We start from the raw sequence: 16,503 nt of genomic DNA on the forward strand, positions 1-16,503 counted from the left end.
CACCAAGATTTGAAAGTATCTTGTCCCCTTATTGGTCCTTTGGGTCAGGTGTCAGCCAGGTTACCTGAGCTTCTTAACCCTTTACAGGTAAAAGGATTTTGGTGTCTCTGGCCAGGAGGGATTTTATAGTATTGTACACAGAAGGGCTGTTACCCTTCCCTTCATAGCTCTGACATGGTTATTAATAGATGTTCTAAGCGTGTTAGACATGAGCAGTGTGTGTTATAGACGACAATAAGGCCATCAATGGACTGTATTGTAGATGGTTATAAGCTACTTATTGAGCTATTGGACTCATTAATAATCTATAACAATTGGTTAGCTAAAACCTCTGCTGGTTACTTGTTAGCCCGCTGTAAGGTATTGATCAATGAATATTTGTATGACCAGAGTTCTTTGCAGATTAAGAGATTTTCAAAAGACTTGAATGTTCCAATGTTGGGAGCTACTTGCTGAGAGATGCTTTTGGGTGGATGGAAGAGGAAAGAGGCAGAGGCGCTTTATGGGTCTGCACAATATCCATCGCATGAGCATTACAATGGAGCATTCATCATAACCTGGACGTTCTTCAGCCAAAGAACACATGAAACGAGAGTGAAAGCTAAGCAGAGGCACACGGGGCCGGGAACAACCCAGATAGAACGTGTTTGTTCATCTCTTATCGGCATAGATAAGCTTTTATGGGGAGCTATATAGACCGTGCAAGTGTGAGAAAATGACATGCTACGTTCATAAAATGAGCTCTTGTACAAACAAAAGCTCAACAAAGCCCATGGGAGAGGGAAGGAAACAAAGGGAGAAGGGGAAACCAGACAAGGTGAGGCCCAGCAACATTTGGCTAAAACACAGCTCCTTGGGGAAGGTTTTCCTGAGAGCAAAGCTCTTTGGTGTTTGTTTAAGAGCTGATATTTCAAAGTGCTCTAAGAACACATACTCAGACTGTCTTGAAAACTGATATGCTTCTCAGGCTAGTGGAGTAGGTGGTGCATGTCTGGCCTTATCGGCTCAATGGTTACCTTATATGCAGCTCCCCCAGTGAGGAGATGATGCTCTAAAATCTGCATGCATGGGGAGATTGTCTTGAAAATCAGTATTCTACAATGAGAGCTAAGATAGACATTGTGGAGCAAATTTGGAGGCACTTAAGGGCTTTCAAACTTCCAGACTCCCCCACCCAGTCGCCACTGTGCTGATCATAATTTTCAAAGTCCCGTAAAATCTATGTGCATAAAGAGATGATCTTGAACATTGGCGTGCCATAATAGGGGCAGGATAGAGTTACTGATACAAGGTTAGGGCCAAGTATCAGAGGGGTAGTCATGTTAGTCTGGATCTGTAAAAGCAGCAAAGAGTCCTGTGGCACCTTATAGACTAACAGACATATTGGAGCATGAGCTTTCATGGGTTTAATGGCTGTGAACCATTGGGGCACTTTTGTACATGGACACACAGTGTGTTACACATGTTGTAGGGGGGCAACATAGCAGTTTAGCCTGGCAGATTTCTCTAGCTCAGATGAGGGGAGAGCGAGAGCTGTGATGGGCAACTTCTCCCATGTCTCCAGGGTGGTCTGGAGTCCCACAGGGTGTTAAGGGGCCCAGGAGATGGATCTATACGTAGCTTTTGATTAGATGAGTTCTCCATGGCAGATTCTTAGTGCCAAGGGAGGTCTTTATGCCGGACCCCATTGGGCTAATCAGAGGGAGTTTCACTGAAATAACTAAATTGCTGGGTTCAGGGAACCTGGTTATCAAATCAGGATAAAAGCTAAATGGGTCTCACACGGGAAATGTAGCTGCTCAACCAGCACCCAACAATCAACAAAGGAATAATAATGCAATAAACTAGCAGAAAATGAAAGTAACTGAGGGGAACTGTTCTTTTTCTTTGTTATCTAGGGTATCTAGAGATCAGTGCCTGGTGTCACAAGTGGTGATCTGGAGTGCATGGGACTCCAGCCTGATATGGTAATCTAAATCTCCCTCTTTAATCTGTATTTCACTCATCTTCTTTGTGCTGGTAATTCTTGGCTTTCTCTTTCACGTCTAGTGCCCCTGGGCAAGTTTGATATGAGTCAGACCCTTCTGCAAGGAACCTCTGTCTTTTTCAAGGAATCTCTGTCTTTTTCATGCCTGGCTGCATGGGCAAGATAGAGCCTCTTTTAATGCTGTGTGGCTCAACTATCCAATCATTTTGGCCAGGCCTGTGCCTGGTCAGATGGGCGCACAGACTTTTGGTGAGTCCCAGAGGCCAGAGAGAAATATCGGTAGCTGGTGCTCCCTGAATGCACAAGAGCCTGGCCAGGCTGAGTGATTTCAGTGAATAGTGAGGTGATGGGTATGATACAAGGAGGTACAAACCAGACTAGTGGGGCGAGGGGGCAGTGTCACCCTGCCCAACAACCTTGGGTGCCTTACAATGCCTCATTGAAGCAGCTCCCACCTAGGCCACTCACAGTCTTCCAGCATGCAAGCCATGCCCCGAGTGTCTGTGTGTAACTGCAGCCTGCCAGCTACATTTAGACTCTCACCAGCCTGAGTTATACAGCAGGGTAACCCCAACACACCCCAGTCCCAGATTTCCCCCCAGAAACGTACATCCTTGTACGGCCCGGCCCTCTCCTGGACAGTACAAATATTTTAAGTCCATTATTCCTTTAAGGGAATACCCACAAGGCAGGTATTCAGAAGTGCTGCATTCAGTGCAATATACTGGATAGCCCCTCTCTGCTGCTGACTTCTGCCCACATTCTTTTCACTCCTGCAGTTTTTTTTGTTTTTGTTTTGTGTTTTTTTGGGGGGGAGGGTGACAGAGTTTATGGGCCTAAGTTTAGAGAATTTTAATCAGATGCCTTTGGCTCTCTAAACTCCCTTGCAAAGTTCTGTGTTACCTAGCTTCTTGGGTTGCTTAAGAGCTGTTTTTTTAAACCCCTGTCCTCCCTGGTTAAGGGTTAGGGGGTGCTTGTAACGGTCCTTTCCCTCCTCAGACTCAGAGAGAGGCCTTGCTGTTTCTTCACAGCTGATAGCAATCATCCACTCTCCGGGCAGAAAGAACAGCAAGCAGCCATTCGTCCAGACAGCGTCCTGGCTTGGGCAGACAGCAATCAACAGCCTGGACTCTGACCCTCTGGGCAGGGCAAAGCAACAAGTAGTCTTTAGCCCAAAGCCTTTGGGTGGGGCAGTTTAGCCACCTCTGCTATAAATTTCAGTCAAGCAGCAAGCACAGAACAAACTCACTCCCGTTTATCGTCTCCTCCATCTAGAAACTTTGCAAACCCCCCATTTGCTAGCCAATGCTATACAGGAAACCTAGGCTTGTGCACTGCCCAGCATCCAGTTGGTTCAGGATTCTTTTTTGTACAGTGTTACTGTATGGCTCTTCACCAGCTGCCCCACCTCAGAGGTAGCTGCATTTCAGTGCTGTGTGGCTGCTTTGCTGCACCAATCTAGGGCAGGAGGAAGTGGGAGGTTAATACCAGCACAGATGGGCCTAATGGGCTGATCTGTGGGAGAAGAAGGACGGGGCAGGATACTGGGCTAGATGCTGATTTTCTTGGTCTATACCGTCCCATAGTCCAAGGCTCCATAGTCATAGTCTGTGGTGGCCTCACGCCAAGCTGGTGATGGTATTGGGGTAGCACAGTGCATCTGGAAAGAAGCAGTTGGGCATCTTGAGCCATACGGTTCCCACAGTGGGACCTTCTCAGGCTGGGCAGGGAGGGAGCAGGATATTGGGCTAGACTGGCCCATTGGTCTGGTTGGGCCCACAATTTGATACTTTCTCTGGGCCCTGCCACAGTTCCAGAGAGCTGTATGTCACCCTGTGGAGGAGGAGAACCAGGAGGTGGTCGGTAATATAAACAATAAATAATACTACTGGTAGTGGAAGAGGAGGAAGTGATGAAGAATCTTTTGTGGATTCAAACATCCTCTATTAGCTCAAACATGCCTCACCCCCTTACCCAGCCCTGATTGCTCAGGATGTGTCGTTCCTCATATGGCCCTTGTTTTTCCTGTGGGAACTGCCATGTCTGAATAGACATGCAGAAGCTCCTTGGCCAGTCACAGAAACCCACACCAAGGATGTCAAGGAGGAGCTGGAGCTCAGCCTGGTGGAGCAAAATGACAGGAAGCCAATCTGGGAGGCTGTCGTCAGACCAGGTAAGAGTTTCTGTGCCGCTGAGGTGAAAATGATCCATTAAACCTTGCAAAAGGGTGGTTCTGGTATCCTGCATGATTGATCCAGATGGTGCTCGACCCGTGGGGATGCTGCATCCCTTTGGGAGTTGTCGTGATGATGATGATGATGATGTCAGAGCAGACTCAGCCTGGTGAAGGGAGATGTTTGTGCAGGCAGCCCCGAGCCAGCACCTGTCATGAAGCGGGAACCATGTGAGGGGGCTGGCAATTAGGTGGGAGAGGAGAGGAACAAGATTTGAAATATCCTCCAAGACCATGGAACTCAAGATTATTGCCCTAAAGCTGTGGCCAACCACAACATCCCTGCTGGCCTTCTGCTTGGAACTGCACGATACCCACAGGGATAGCACTCATGTCCTCCTGCTACAAAAACCCAGGCCCTGAACCCCTGGAGTAAAGCCGTCCCTCAGTAGCTGTAAAGTGTATAGCTGCCTACGATACACATTTGAGCAGCTCTGATTCCTATCAGCAGCAGGCATGAGAGCACAGACACATATTACCCAGTGTGTTATAAGTAGGCTTGGCGGAATTCAATTTGTATTTTTATTTTTTTATAATTTCAACAAATGTTGGTTTTCTTTTAAACTTTTTTTAGATTGTTATTGACTTAAATTTTCAGTTGCATTAAATTATGGGGGAGGGCTCAGACAATTATTTAGTGACGAAAGACACTGAGTCAAAAAGTGAAAACTTTGTAAACGGTTAAAACACAAATTGTCAATATCACATGTCAAAAGATACAAAGTAAATATCCTGACATCCCTGCCTTTACTGTTCATTCGCTAGTCCATTTGCGACAAGGCCCATTCAAAAGTCTGAATCGCTGGATTTGGACTTTAATAAGCTCCAAGCAGCAGTTTTCTGACTTTCCCTCTCTGTAGATTTCTATGATCATCAAAGGAAACATGGTTTTTGTCAGTTTGTGTGTGTGCAATGAAATCTACTTTTACTGAATGAAAATCTATTCTTTCCAAGTCTAATTATAAGAATAGGCACCATTAATAACCGAAGGCCACCTCAGTGGGGGGTGAATTCTTCCACTTCAGCAGCTTTGACACTTCCTTTTCTCTTAAAACTGGGGGCTCTGTCTGAGACGCCAGTTTTTAAATCCAATTCTTCTGTCATGCAGGCCAATTTCTCCTCTCAAAGCAAAGAAATCAGAGAAATCCCTATCAATGTCTTATCTAGTCCACATATTGTACAGCACTGCTGCCATACCTCACCCCAGAGGTGGTTGCATTTTGACACTAGATGAGCAATCTCTCAATGTCCAGACTGCAAAGTGCTGTAGTGAAACTCATTAGGGAAGATTTTTAATTAGCAAACAGGTTCACAAACCCCAGTTCATTCTCTCTTCTCCTCAGACGTGCATTTTGTTCACAGGCACGGAGAACAGCTGAGCCAGCGGGTGACTGCAGTGGGCAGCATTCTGAATAAATTGTAGGGCAACACTCTAGGTGACTAGCAACACTCAAACGATAAATCTGGAAGTACAAATCTAGAGAAGACGTGGAAGCTGCGTGAACTCGTCCTCAGCTGGAACAGGGACTGCAGGGTGGCTCTGCCAGGCGCTGGAGGACAGCTACAAACACCATGTGAAAGGGTTTTGGGGGAGATAGATGCAGGGTCTCAGAGGGGCTGCATCCAGGCTCATTACAGGGAGCTCAGGACTCCAGTTCTGATCCTTCCCTCCTCACTAGGCTGCAGTAGGGCTCAGACAACCGCACCAATTTCTCACCAAGGCTCTGCCCCAACACCTCACCTAGTCATGGAATTACTGCTTCCCCAATAGCCTCAAATGCACTGGCCTTTGAAGGAAGAGGCAGAGCAGGGGGCTGGGCCTGGGGGAGGGGCAAGGCAGGGGAAGGTGACTCAGGGGAACAGGTGGGGCAGGGGGCGGTTCCAGCACTCCTGCTGTAGTGCCTGGTTTTCAGAAATTTGAAAGTAGACAACCCTACACCCAAGTACAGACAGGTCCATTCACCCACACCGCTCCCGCATTAATCTCAGTGTGTCCACCAAAGCTCACACACCTGGCACGGTCAGCAGCTGCCATGACTCTCTGCAATATCTTGGCTAGGGAATCTGATCGTGGCAGCTGGCTGGGCCAAGCTGGGCTGCTAGATCCTCCCACCCCAAATCACAGTTGATCCATGCACCATCCTGCTCTGCAGACAAAAAACTGGCCGGTGTCCTGTGCTTCCCAGATCAGCAGCGTATTATTGATCTATATATAGAGACGGGGAGGGGCTGTGGGTCAGTCGCGCTGCGGCTGAGCCCATCCCAGCAGTCAGCTGCTCCTTGGTGCCCATCTGATCTCTGCATCTCATCACCCTCCAGCCGGACCCTGCTCCCCAAGCCGTCTCCTCCGATCTCAGTAAGACGCTGCTTTCTTTCTCTCCCACCCGGAGCGGTGGTTGTGGGTATATTTCATTGCCCCTTAGGCTGTATGCAGCCTATCGCGACTGGGGTGCCGGGATGCCAGGGTCCAGGCTTAGAGGGTGGTTGGGAAAACTTGAAGGGAGGCATCGTCTTTCTGAATGGCGAAGAACGGGGCAGGCTGCATGGGCAAGGTCAAAGGATCTGATGGGGATGTGGGCTCAGCCGCTGCCCTCTAGGATGGCACCAGGGGTTAGCTGGCACAAGCTGCAGTTACTTAGCTCTGGGCAGGGGTCAGAAATACTCAGAGTGAGGCCTCTGTGTCAGTCTGTCTGGGTCCGTCTGTTGTGAATCTGTCTCCATGTCTCATGTCTTTTTTTCTCCTCTCTGCTGTGTGTCATTTTAACCCCCTAATGCTGACATTGAGCCAGGACGGTAGCAAGCTTGTATTCAGGAATAGCATGTGGCAGGGAAGGGGGGGGGCAGAGAAGGGAGCTGTTTGGGGAGGGGCTGGTTTGTGTTAGATAGTCTCTCTGGGCAGAGGCTAAAAATGTTCCTCGGTGTCTCTCTGTTCGTATCTCTTCTCTTCTGTTTGTGTGTTTGTCTCACTCCCTCCATCCCTCTCCCTAACCCCCCCCCCAACTCTGTGTCTGACACACGGAAAAGCCATCCAGGCCCCCTTTGCTGCATGTCAGACCCCTCTGGAATGGGTCTCACCCATCTCTACCTAGTGGGGATCAGTCTATTCCCTCCCTTCTGCTTTCACCCCCTCCCAGCGCCCCTCTAGCCCCTTATTCCCAGCTGCAACATGGGCAAGTGGGGCAGGACATGGGGAAACCAGGCTGGCCTAACCCCCTCATCCCACTCGGAAAATGGCCTTTATTGGACCTCAGACGTGGTCCTGACACTGGCATGCAGCATAGTCTGGGGAGGGTTCAGCCCTGCAGACGGCTCCCATCATAGCAAATAGCACAGCATGAGATTCATAGATTCCAGATGGGGCCATTATGATCATCGAGTCTGAACCCCTGTGTTACACAGGCCAGAGAACTGCCCATCTGTAACCCCCACATACACACCTACTGCAGATTAAACCAACTCCTTCTTGTCCTACTGCACTCCATCACAACAGTGCGACTGCAACGCAATGCACCAAAACACAGTACGACTGCAACGCAATGCCAATCGACGCATGTGGAATTCACTGCGATAAATGCTTTGTGCTTAACGAGCCTACAGGGCAGCGCCCCGCCACACACAGCACACTGCAGCAGAGGGAACAGAAAGCAGTACGTATTCGCTGCCAAACAGCACACAACTGCAAAGCCATAAATCCCGTGCAATTCACTGCAATGCCTGGGTGCCGTGGAATACACTGTAGCGAAATAGTGTCCAGACAAAAAAGCAGGGCTGTGCATTTGCAGCACAGTCAGACACAGCTCCTAGGGAGAGGCCGTGATCCTCAGATGGAGACTCCGCCGCCCCAGAGCTCAGCTCCCATTGCCATGTCCGTTCCAAGCCAGCTATTTATAGGTATTTGTCACCTTGCAGCCATGGGCCTGGCAGATACCACGCAGGGTTAACATTCCTCCAGTAGGTCAGGCTGCATAGGCCAGACACATGAGGAGGCAGCACAGGGGGAAGGGAAATGACTAATTTATCCCAAGGAGGGGTGGGGAGGGCAGGAAGTGGGACTTGGTGCCGTTCCCCCCTAGGGGGCTTTGGCTGCAGGACTGGGGGACTCAGGGGGTACGAATGAGGGTACATGAGTCACCTTCTGTCCCCTCTCTGCCAGTCCGCCCCACCACCCAGCCATGTCGAACTCCAAGCAGCGCCTTATGCAGGGCATGCACCAGGACCTGAGCTGCCCCAGCTGCCTGAAGCTGTTCAAGGCCCCAGTGACGGCTGAGTGTGGCCACACCTTCTGCCTGGAATGCCTGTCCCAGGCCAAGGCCTGCCCCACCTGCCAGGCCCCCACCAAGGTGGAGCAGCTGCGCATCAACCAGCAGATGGAGCACCTGGTGCAGTGCTTCCGGCAGGTGCCCCACGACCACTGCGAGGAGCACATGGACCCCCTGAGCGTCTACTGCGAGCAGGACCAGCAGGTCATCTGCGGGGTGTGCGCCTCGCTAGGCAAGCACAAGGGTCACAACATCATCACGGCCGCCGAGGCCCACCAGAAGATGAAGGTAACAGACCCATGGGCCCATCTAACCTGGTGTCCTGCCCCCACAGTCCCCCCATGGATCAGACCCATGGGACCATCTAGCCCGGTATCCCGCCCCTTCCCTGCCACCCTGGATCAGACCACTCGATTCCTCTTTTACTCTTGCTCCCTCAGAAACAACTTCCCCAGCAGCAAATTCAACTGCAGGAGGCACAAGTGCGTAAGGAGAAAACGATCGCTCTGCTGAACAGACAGATAACAGAGGTGGAGGTGAGACAGCAGGGTGTGCGTGTGTGTGTGTACGTACACGTGTCGAGGAGATTCGGATGTGTGCTGTGGAAGGGGATCTGTGATACATTTGAAACATTGGGTGAAGGCACTGTTAGGTCAAAGGGATCCCACTGGCCTACCTGCCAGCACCAAGAAGTTACACACTCTTCTCCTTTCAGTGAATGTCAAACAAGCTACTCCCAATCGTTCAGTCCTCACTAGAGACCCTACAATAACAAAGCAGTGTGTGCCACCCCAGTGTCCATGAGAAATTCACAGCAACAAACCATGTGTAGATCTAGCAACGTCAGGAGACCCTACAATAACAAAGTAGTGTGTGCACGACCCCCAGCACTGATGAGAGACCCTACAATAACAAGCCATGTGTTGCCCTAGCAGTGTCAGGAGATCCTACAGTAACAAAGCAGTGTGTGCATCCTCCATATTCATGAAGACAAATGTTGGGAGGAGGTTGCTGGGGGGCTCCCATCCCAGGGATTGGAGCAGATCAGGGAAGGGAAGTGCTATTGGGGGAGCTCTGACCCCAGGGGGGATTGGGGAAATAGGGGGGGAGTGGCAAGGCAGTGACCATCCCTCCCTCCCTGGCTGCAGGACACAGTGGTGCGATTCAAGCAGCAGGTGTCGGAGCAGCTGGGGGTGATGCGCGCCTACCTGGCGACGCTGGAGGCCAAGCTGGGCCAGGAGGCAGAGCGGGTGCAGCAGCAGGCCACGGCCGTGCTGCGGGATGAGCACAAGACCATGGGCCACTACCTAGAGCAGCTCAAGCAGATGGAGGCCGTGCTGGGCGAGGTGCAGGAGGAGAGTCAGACCGAGTTCCTGAGGGTGAGGAGAGACCCCCTGCCCCCCACCCCCCGTCTCTGTCTGTCTGGGACTCTGTCCCTTTGTCCGTCTTTCTCTGTGGGACCCCACCCCCTGCCTCTGTCTGTGACTCCATCCCCAGTGTCTGTCTCTCTGGGATCCCACCCCACCGTCTATTTGTCTGTGACCCTGCCCCCTGTTTCTGTCTGTCTGTGACCACCTGACTAAGGTGACCCCAAACATTCCTGTGTCTCTGTCCCTCTTACCTATGCACCAGGTCCCTGTGTCCGTTCCCCTCCCCAACACACGCCTCTGAGTCTGGGTGTGATCCCCCCACCCACACATGCACTTCCCCCTCCCCCGGCTCTCCGTATCTGTCAGCCCTATCCCCAAACTTGTCTGTCTTTTTAACATTATGCTCTTGCCTCTGTGGTTACAGGTGGGGTGGGCGGGTGGGCTGGGAATGGGGAGATGCCATGGGCCAGGTGCTAATCTTTACCTTCATCTTCCTCTCCACAGAAATACTGCCTTGTGGCCAGCAGGTGAGCGCTCCCACTCCTCTGCCGCTCTCCTTCAGCTCCCCCACGACCCGGCCCCCCAGTCCGCCCCTCAGGGCTGGGGACATTGGACCGGAAGGGCCCTTTTGGGTCACCGAGCCCAGTTGCTGCCCTTTTAGCCCTTCCTTCCCCCATTGTCAGCTCAGCCCGGTCTGAAACAGATCAAGCTCCGTCCTCAAACCTGCTCAGTTCCTGGCCCGCAGGGCTGCTGCTGGGAGGCCAATCCAGACCCTCCCTCCTCCGATGGCCAGAAACCTTCTTCTCCTGTCCAGCCTCTCTTGCTTCCTGCCCAGTTTGTCTCCACCTCCCCTGGTGCCAGCATCGCTTACAGCTCTGCTCCCTACCCCGATGTGTCAGTAGGGAGCCATCAGACCCTCTCAGCCAGCGTTTCACCAGGCTAACCCAGCCTAGCACATCTGGTCTTCCCTCCTCTGATCGGCCCTGCAGGCCCCTGACTGCCCCTCGCTGCACCTGGTCCACTCTGGCTTCATCTTGCTTGAACATGGATGCCTGGAACTGGAAACTGCATTCTAGACACACTTGCCCGCAGCCATCTCCTTGGGAGCCTCTGCCCCAGGCCTTGCTCGCTCACTGGCTTTCTCTCACACGCATGTGCTCTGGCTGACTCTTCTCACACACCCCTCTCCCCTTGCGCACACACTCCTGGCCATACTCAGGCCTTCTCGCACACTCGCCCTTTTCACCACCTTCCCTTTGCACACTAGCTTATCCCTTGCCATCTGCAATGTCAGTATTCCTGGCACACTCCTTCCTGCCACACGTCCCGCTGCCCTACCGTGCCTCACATTAGGATAATCCCTCCATGTTTCTGCCAACATCAGGACACCATTATGCCAGGCGCTGTGCAGACCTCATTTCAGATGGAGGTCCCACTGTGCCAGGTGCTGCACAAACCCCCTGACCGAGATCAAGGCCCCCTTTGTGTCAGGTGCTGCACAGACTTCACCCTCCCGTGCCAACCAAGATCGGGGGCCCTGCTTAAGGCAGGTGCTGCTCAGACACTCAGCGAGGTCACATTCTAGGCAAAGAAGGGATTATTAGCCCCATTTTACAGATGGGAAAACTGAGGCCCAGAGCGATTCAGTGACTTGCAATAGTGGGTTTGTGGCAGCACTAGGAATTGAACCCAAGTGTCCTGAGATCCAGACCAGTGTCTTAACTGTGAGGTCAGCCTTCCTCTCCTATTGCACAGAGTGCCTCTCTGTGTGCTCCACCCAGGTCTGCTCACACCCTTCCCCTTGCTCATGGACCTTGCACACTCAAGTCTTGGGAAGACAACATTCCCTGCTGGATGAATGGATCCAAGAACTGAGTCACACAGTCTTGACCTCCCCATCGCCCCTTATCCTCCCCCTCTGACCTCCCTACACCCCCCCATCCCTCCTGGTTCCCCTTTCTGGGCACATGGCCCCCTGATGGGCTCTTCCTTCCCCACAGGCTGCAGAAGATCCTGGGAGAGTCCCCTCCAGTTGCCCGGATGGACATCCAGCTGCCAATCATCACAGATGACTTCAAGTTCCAGGTGTGGAGGAAGATGTTCCGTGCATTGATGCCAGGTAGGGCGGCAGCAGGAGCTGGATCAGTAGGGGGTGCTCTGTCATTGCTGTCTCCACTGCCCCAGTGAAGCTCTAGGGGGCACTGTGCTGCAGAGAGCAGGTTGGTGGCTCAGTAGGGGGCGCACTCCCCTCGCAGTCAGGGGTGGCCCCAGGACCCTGGCACAGTGCATGGGGGAGCTGTGCTGCATTTCAAATGAGAGTCATAACAATGTTCTGGCCATTCATGGTTTTTTAAATATCTCTGGCATTTTTCCAAGAGTCAGGGAGTTAACCACAATGTCCTGACAAAATCCCAGCTGTGGCGATTCCATTCTGTTCTCTAAATTTTACCTTCACTTTCAGTGCAGGATTGCAGTACAACTGCTAAACAAACCCTGCGCCCCACCCCTCTGCACCAGGCAAGGGATCCCTCTATATATCCAAGGATATAATCTATTCTTCTTTACCCTGCACAGCAATCACCAGTTGTGCCGGGGCTAAACAGACGCTGAGTGAAGCGATCAGCTCAACAGATCCATGGCAGAGCCGGGAATAGAACCCAGGAGTCCTGGGCCCAGTGCAGTACTCTATTCACTAGGCCCCAGTGTTCTGGGCACCTTCTGACCGCACCTGAGATCCTGGCCCCCCTTGAAAGGGACGGTTGGGGTGCTGCATGGGAAAGAAGAATTAGGAAAAATGGGGATGGTGGGAGGAGACAAGGGGTGGGATTTTGGGCTGACTTTCCAGGACCCCACACGAAGGTAACCATCACTGCCCCATTCCTTTCTCCCCCTCCCCTCCCACCAGCTCTGGAGAACCTGACCTTTGACCCGGACACGGCCCACCCCAACCTGGTGATATCGGAGGATGGCAAGCGGGTGGAGTGCGTGGAGCAGAAGCAGCCAGTGAGCTCGGATGACCCAGGCCGCTTCGACAAGTCCAACTGCGTAGTGAGCCGCCAGAGCTTCTCCAGCGGCGAGCACTACTGGGAGGTGACGGTGGGCGACAAGCCGCGCTGGGCGCTGGGCCTCATCTCGGCCGAGGCAGGGAGAAAGGGTCGGCTCCAGGCTCTGCCCTCCAACGGCTTCTGGCTGGTGGGCTGCAAGGAAGGCAAGAACTACGAAGCCCACGTGGAGCACAAGGAGCCGCGGCTGCTGCGGGTGTAGACCAAGCCCAGCCGGATCGGGCTGTATCTCAGCTTTGAAGACGGGATGCTGGGGTTCTACGACGCCAGTGATGAGGACAATCTGGTGCAGCTCTTCGCCTTCCACACGCGCTTCACCACCACTGTCTACCCCTTCTTCGACGTCTGCTGGCACGACAAGGGCAAGAACAGCCAGCCGCTGGTCGTCTATGAGCCAGAGCCGGAGGCCTCCTAACGGCTCCCTGCAGAGCCGGAGGTGCCGTAGCCATGCCCAGCCTCGCTGCACGGAGCCAGGAGTGCCATAACCATGTTGCAAAGGCACTATAGCCACACCCAGCCATGCTCTATGCTGCCAGATGTGCCACAGCCATGCCCAACCTTGACCTAAGATGCCAGAGCGGAAGGTGCCACAACCATGCCCAACCATACCCCATGTCACCAGAAGAGCCATGACCACACCCAGCCGGCCCTACATCACCAGCTGTGCCATAACCTCACCTCACATCATCACGGCCATACCCAACCATGCCCACATCACCAAATGAGCCACAGGCACTCCCAAACATGTCACCCGGGCTGGTGGTGCTGAAACCACGCCCAGCCACACCCACATCCCCAGAGAAGCCATGCCCTGCCATGCCTCGCTATGCCTGACATCACCAGACCAGGAGGTGCCTCAGCCATGGCCAACATCACTGGAAGTTCCATAACTATGTTGTCAGATGCTCTGTAACCACAGCTAACCACATCCTGCATCACCAGAAGCTCCGTACAATGCCTTGTCATGCTACCATCAACAGAAGTGCCATTATCATGGCCCCGCCATCACCAAAGATTCATGCCCCCATTACCAAAGGCATCTCAATCATGCCCAAGCATGTTTCCATTACCAGAGACTCCCTGGCCGTGCCCACATAGCTGGAAGTGCCATAACCATACCCCATGCCATCACAGCTCCTCCAGACATTCAGAGCCCATGGGGCCCATCTCCAAGCTCCCTGAGACGGGCAGTGACTCGACGTGGTTCCAAGGCTCTGGGATCTGTACAGCCGCTGCTGGGATCTGAGCATGTTCGCATCCACCCAGATATGGTCTCCAATAAAACATGGTCATGTCCACTCTGCCTCCTGTGTGCGCATGTGTGTCTGGGCTTCTATCTGCCATACAACCCCCAGTCAATCTGTGAGGGATCAGCTACATCTTTATATGGGCCCGGACACCTTATTTACTGGGCACTGTACCAGCATTAGTGGATTTATCCTTCTGGCACACACCCATGTGAGTGCATTACAGGAATCTCACTGTTATGGTAGCAGTTGAAGGTTGCAACTAAGATCTGGTCCCCATTGTGCCTGGCGCTGCACAGACCCTGACCAAGACCAGGACCCCCAGTGGGTCTGGTCCAGGGTAGCAGGGAGATGTGTAAGTGTGAATGGGGGAGGGGGAGCAATCAATTTTTTGAATTTGTCAAAGTGCTGGTTAGATTTCATCTGAAAATCTAACAAACTAGACTTTCCTATTGGAGAAACATTATAGCCAGTTTGGGGCTGGAATTTAATTCGGCTCACCCGTTTTTACTGCATCCCGGGAGAGCTGGCTTTCTGATTTTAAAGTTGGGTCCTTCTCAGGTCTACTTTGACACCGGTCAGAATGTCTCAAACAAGGACACTGGGTTATTCTTAACCAACCAGTTTATTAATTCACCGTGAATGACCCAGATCTATAATCAACGGTTATCAGTTCTCCAGTATTTCTAACACACTTACCGCACCTACAGTGATTCTCCAAGGAGTAAAGTTAGTCTCACAGGCTACACCTTGAGGAATTTGGTCTTTGCTGTTTGTCATGTAGGCTTTGAAAGGGACTTGCTTAAAGCATCAAAAGCAGGTGCTTAAACATTTTCTGTGAGATTTGCTTAGTTCCATTGACTTGAGTGTTCAAAGAGGAACATTTATGTAACGTTACTTAGAAGCCAAATTACAGTTTCTCGAGGTCTCGCTAGAGAGAGTGCAGCCACAACAAGAGAACTAGCAGTTACACTCACTACACAGATGGGAGGGGATAATCCACACACACACATACACATTCCCAGAGGCAGTAGCTACCTAGTGCTTTCTACACTGGGAATTAGGTCAATTTAACAACATCACTCAAGTATATGGATTTTTCAAACCCTTGAGTGACGTAGCTGGGTCGATCTAACTTTTTAGTGCAGACCTCGCCTGAGCCGTAAAAAGAGAGAATAATCTCTGAAATGAAATCTCACTGCTTCCTCTCATTGCTGGTCACCCTGGGATAGGAGGAGTATGTCCATGTCATGGCAGCTTCTTTGCTGGAGTCAGCAACTTCTGATGTTTTTTAGACCCTGTTTCGGGGTTCGGTGGAGGTGTTTTCTGCTTGGCTGTTGGCTCTAGGGTGACCAGATGTCCCGATTTTATGGGGACAGTCCCGATTTTGGGGTCTTTTTCTTATATAGGCTCCTATTACCTCCCACCCCCTATCCCGATTTTTCACCTTTGCTGTCCGGTCACCCTAGCTGGCTCTCAGATTTTGGGTTGCTCAGTTCCTTCAATATCCAGTAGATGGCACCAGTGTATAACAAATTTCTTTGCTCCTTTTCTTAGCAGGGGCTTTGTATGTTTTATCAAGGATTAGGAGTCCCTGTGGCACCTCAGAGACTAACAAGTGTATTTGGGCATAAGCTTTCATGGGCTAGAAACCACTTCATCAGCTGCATGGAGTGGAAAATACAGTAGGCAGGTATAAATACACAGCACATGAAAAGATGGGAGGTGCCTTACCAAGTTGGGGGTCAGTGCTAATGAGGCCAATTCAATCAGGGTAGCTGTGGCCTATTCCCAACAGTTGACAAGACGATGCGATTATGCCCATAAATTTGTTAGTCTTGTTAGCACTACAAAAAGTGATTTTCCCTCTGTTGATATTCACCCCTTCTTCTCAACTGTAGGGAATAGGGCACATCCACCCTTACATAGGTGACTAACTTCATGATTTTATTGGCACACGACATTTCCTGTTGCTGGAGGAATGGGATATTCCACTTTCTTCTGATCTGTAAATGGTGATTCAGGGGAGGGGATGTATCAGTCAGTGTGTATCTGTGTCGGTATTTGGGTGTGTCTGGGCATAACTGTGCATGCAAGTCTCTGTGTGTATGTGTTTGTGTCACGGTGTCTGTGGCAAGTGTCTGCATATGGTGTGTGTATCTGTCAGTGATTGTCAGTGCATATGCATGTGTCAGGATGCATGTGTGTCTCTGTGTGCGGTATGTCTGTGGGGTAACTGTGTATGTGTCCCTGTGTGTAGTGTTTGTGTATAACTAAGTGTGGTGTGGCGTGTCTGTGTGTTTTTCTGTGTGTGCAACTGTCTCTGGGGGAGGGGTGTGTTTGTG

General features: G+C 51.6%; 2 protein-coding genes across 2 annotated transcripts in view; one reads left to right on the plus strand and one right to left on the minus strand.

Annotated features, from left to right (window-relative positions):
- TRIM72 (tripartite motif containing 72) overlaps window positions 1-14,214 on the plus strand; it is an 18,723-nt gene extending 4,509 nt beyond the window's left edge. The window contains 12 exon segments of the mRNA XM_075064636.1: window positions 4,039-4,160; window positions 5,564-5,639; window positions 6,540-6,672; window positions 6,675-6,887; window positions 7,667-8,057; window positions 8,060-8,111; window positions 8,374-8,767; window positions 8,920-9,015; window positions 9,628-9,858; window positions 10,354-10,376; window positions 11,850-11,968; window positions 12,755-14,214. Of these exon segments, the coding sequence (XP_074920737.1) occupies window positions 4,039-4,160; window positions 5,564-5,639; window positions 6,540-6,672; window positions 6,675-6,887; window positions 7,667-8,057; window positions 8,060-8,111; window positions 8,374-8,767; window positions 8,920-9,015; window positions 9,628-9,858; window positions 10,354-10,376; window positions 11,850-11,968; window positions 12,755-13,326 (2,422 nt within the window). The 3' untranslated portion in view covers window positions 13,327-14,214.
- Window positions 1-16,503, minus strand: part of LOC116815086 (uncharacterized) — a 669,588-nt gene that overhangs the window by 308,979 nt on the left and 344,106 nt on the right. The gene's annotated exons all lie outside the window — the stretch shown is intronic.

This window comes from Chelonoidis abingdonii, chromosome 4 (genome assembly GCF_003597395.2).
Source record: "Chelonoidis abingdonii isolate Lonesome George chromosome 4, CheloAbing_2.0, whole genome shotgun sequence".
NCBI lineage: Eukaryota > Metazoa > Chordata > Testudines > Testudinidae > Chelonoidis > Chelonoidis abingdonii.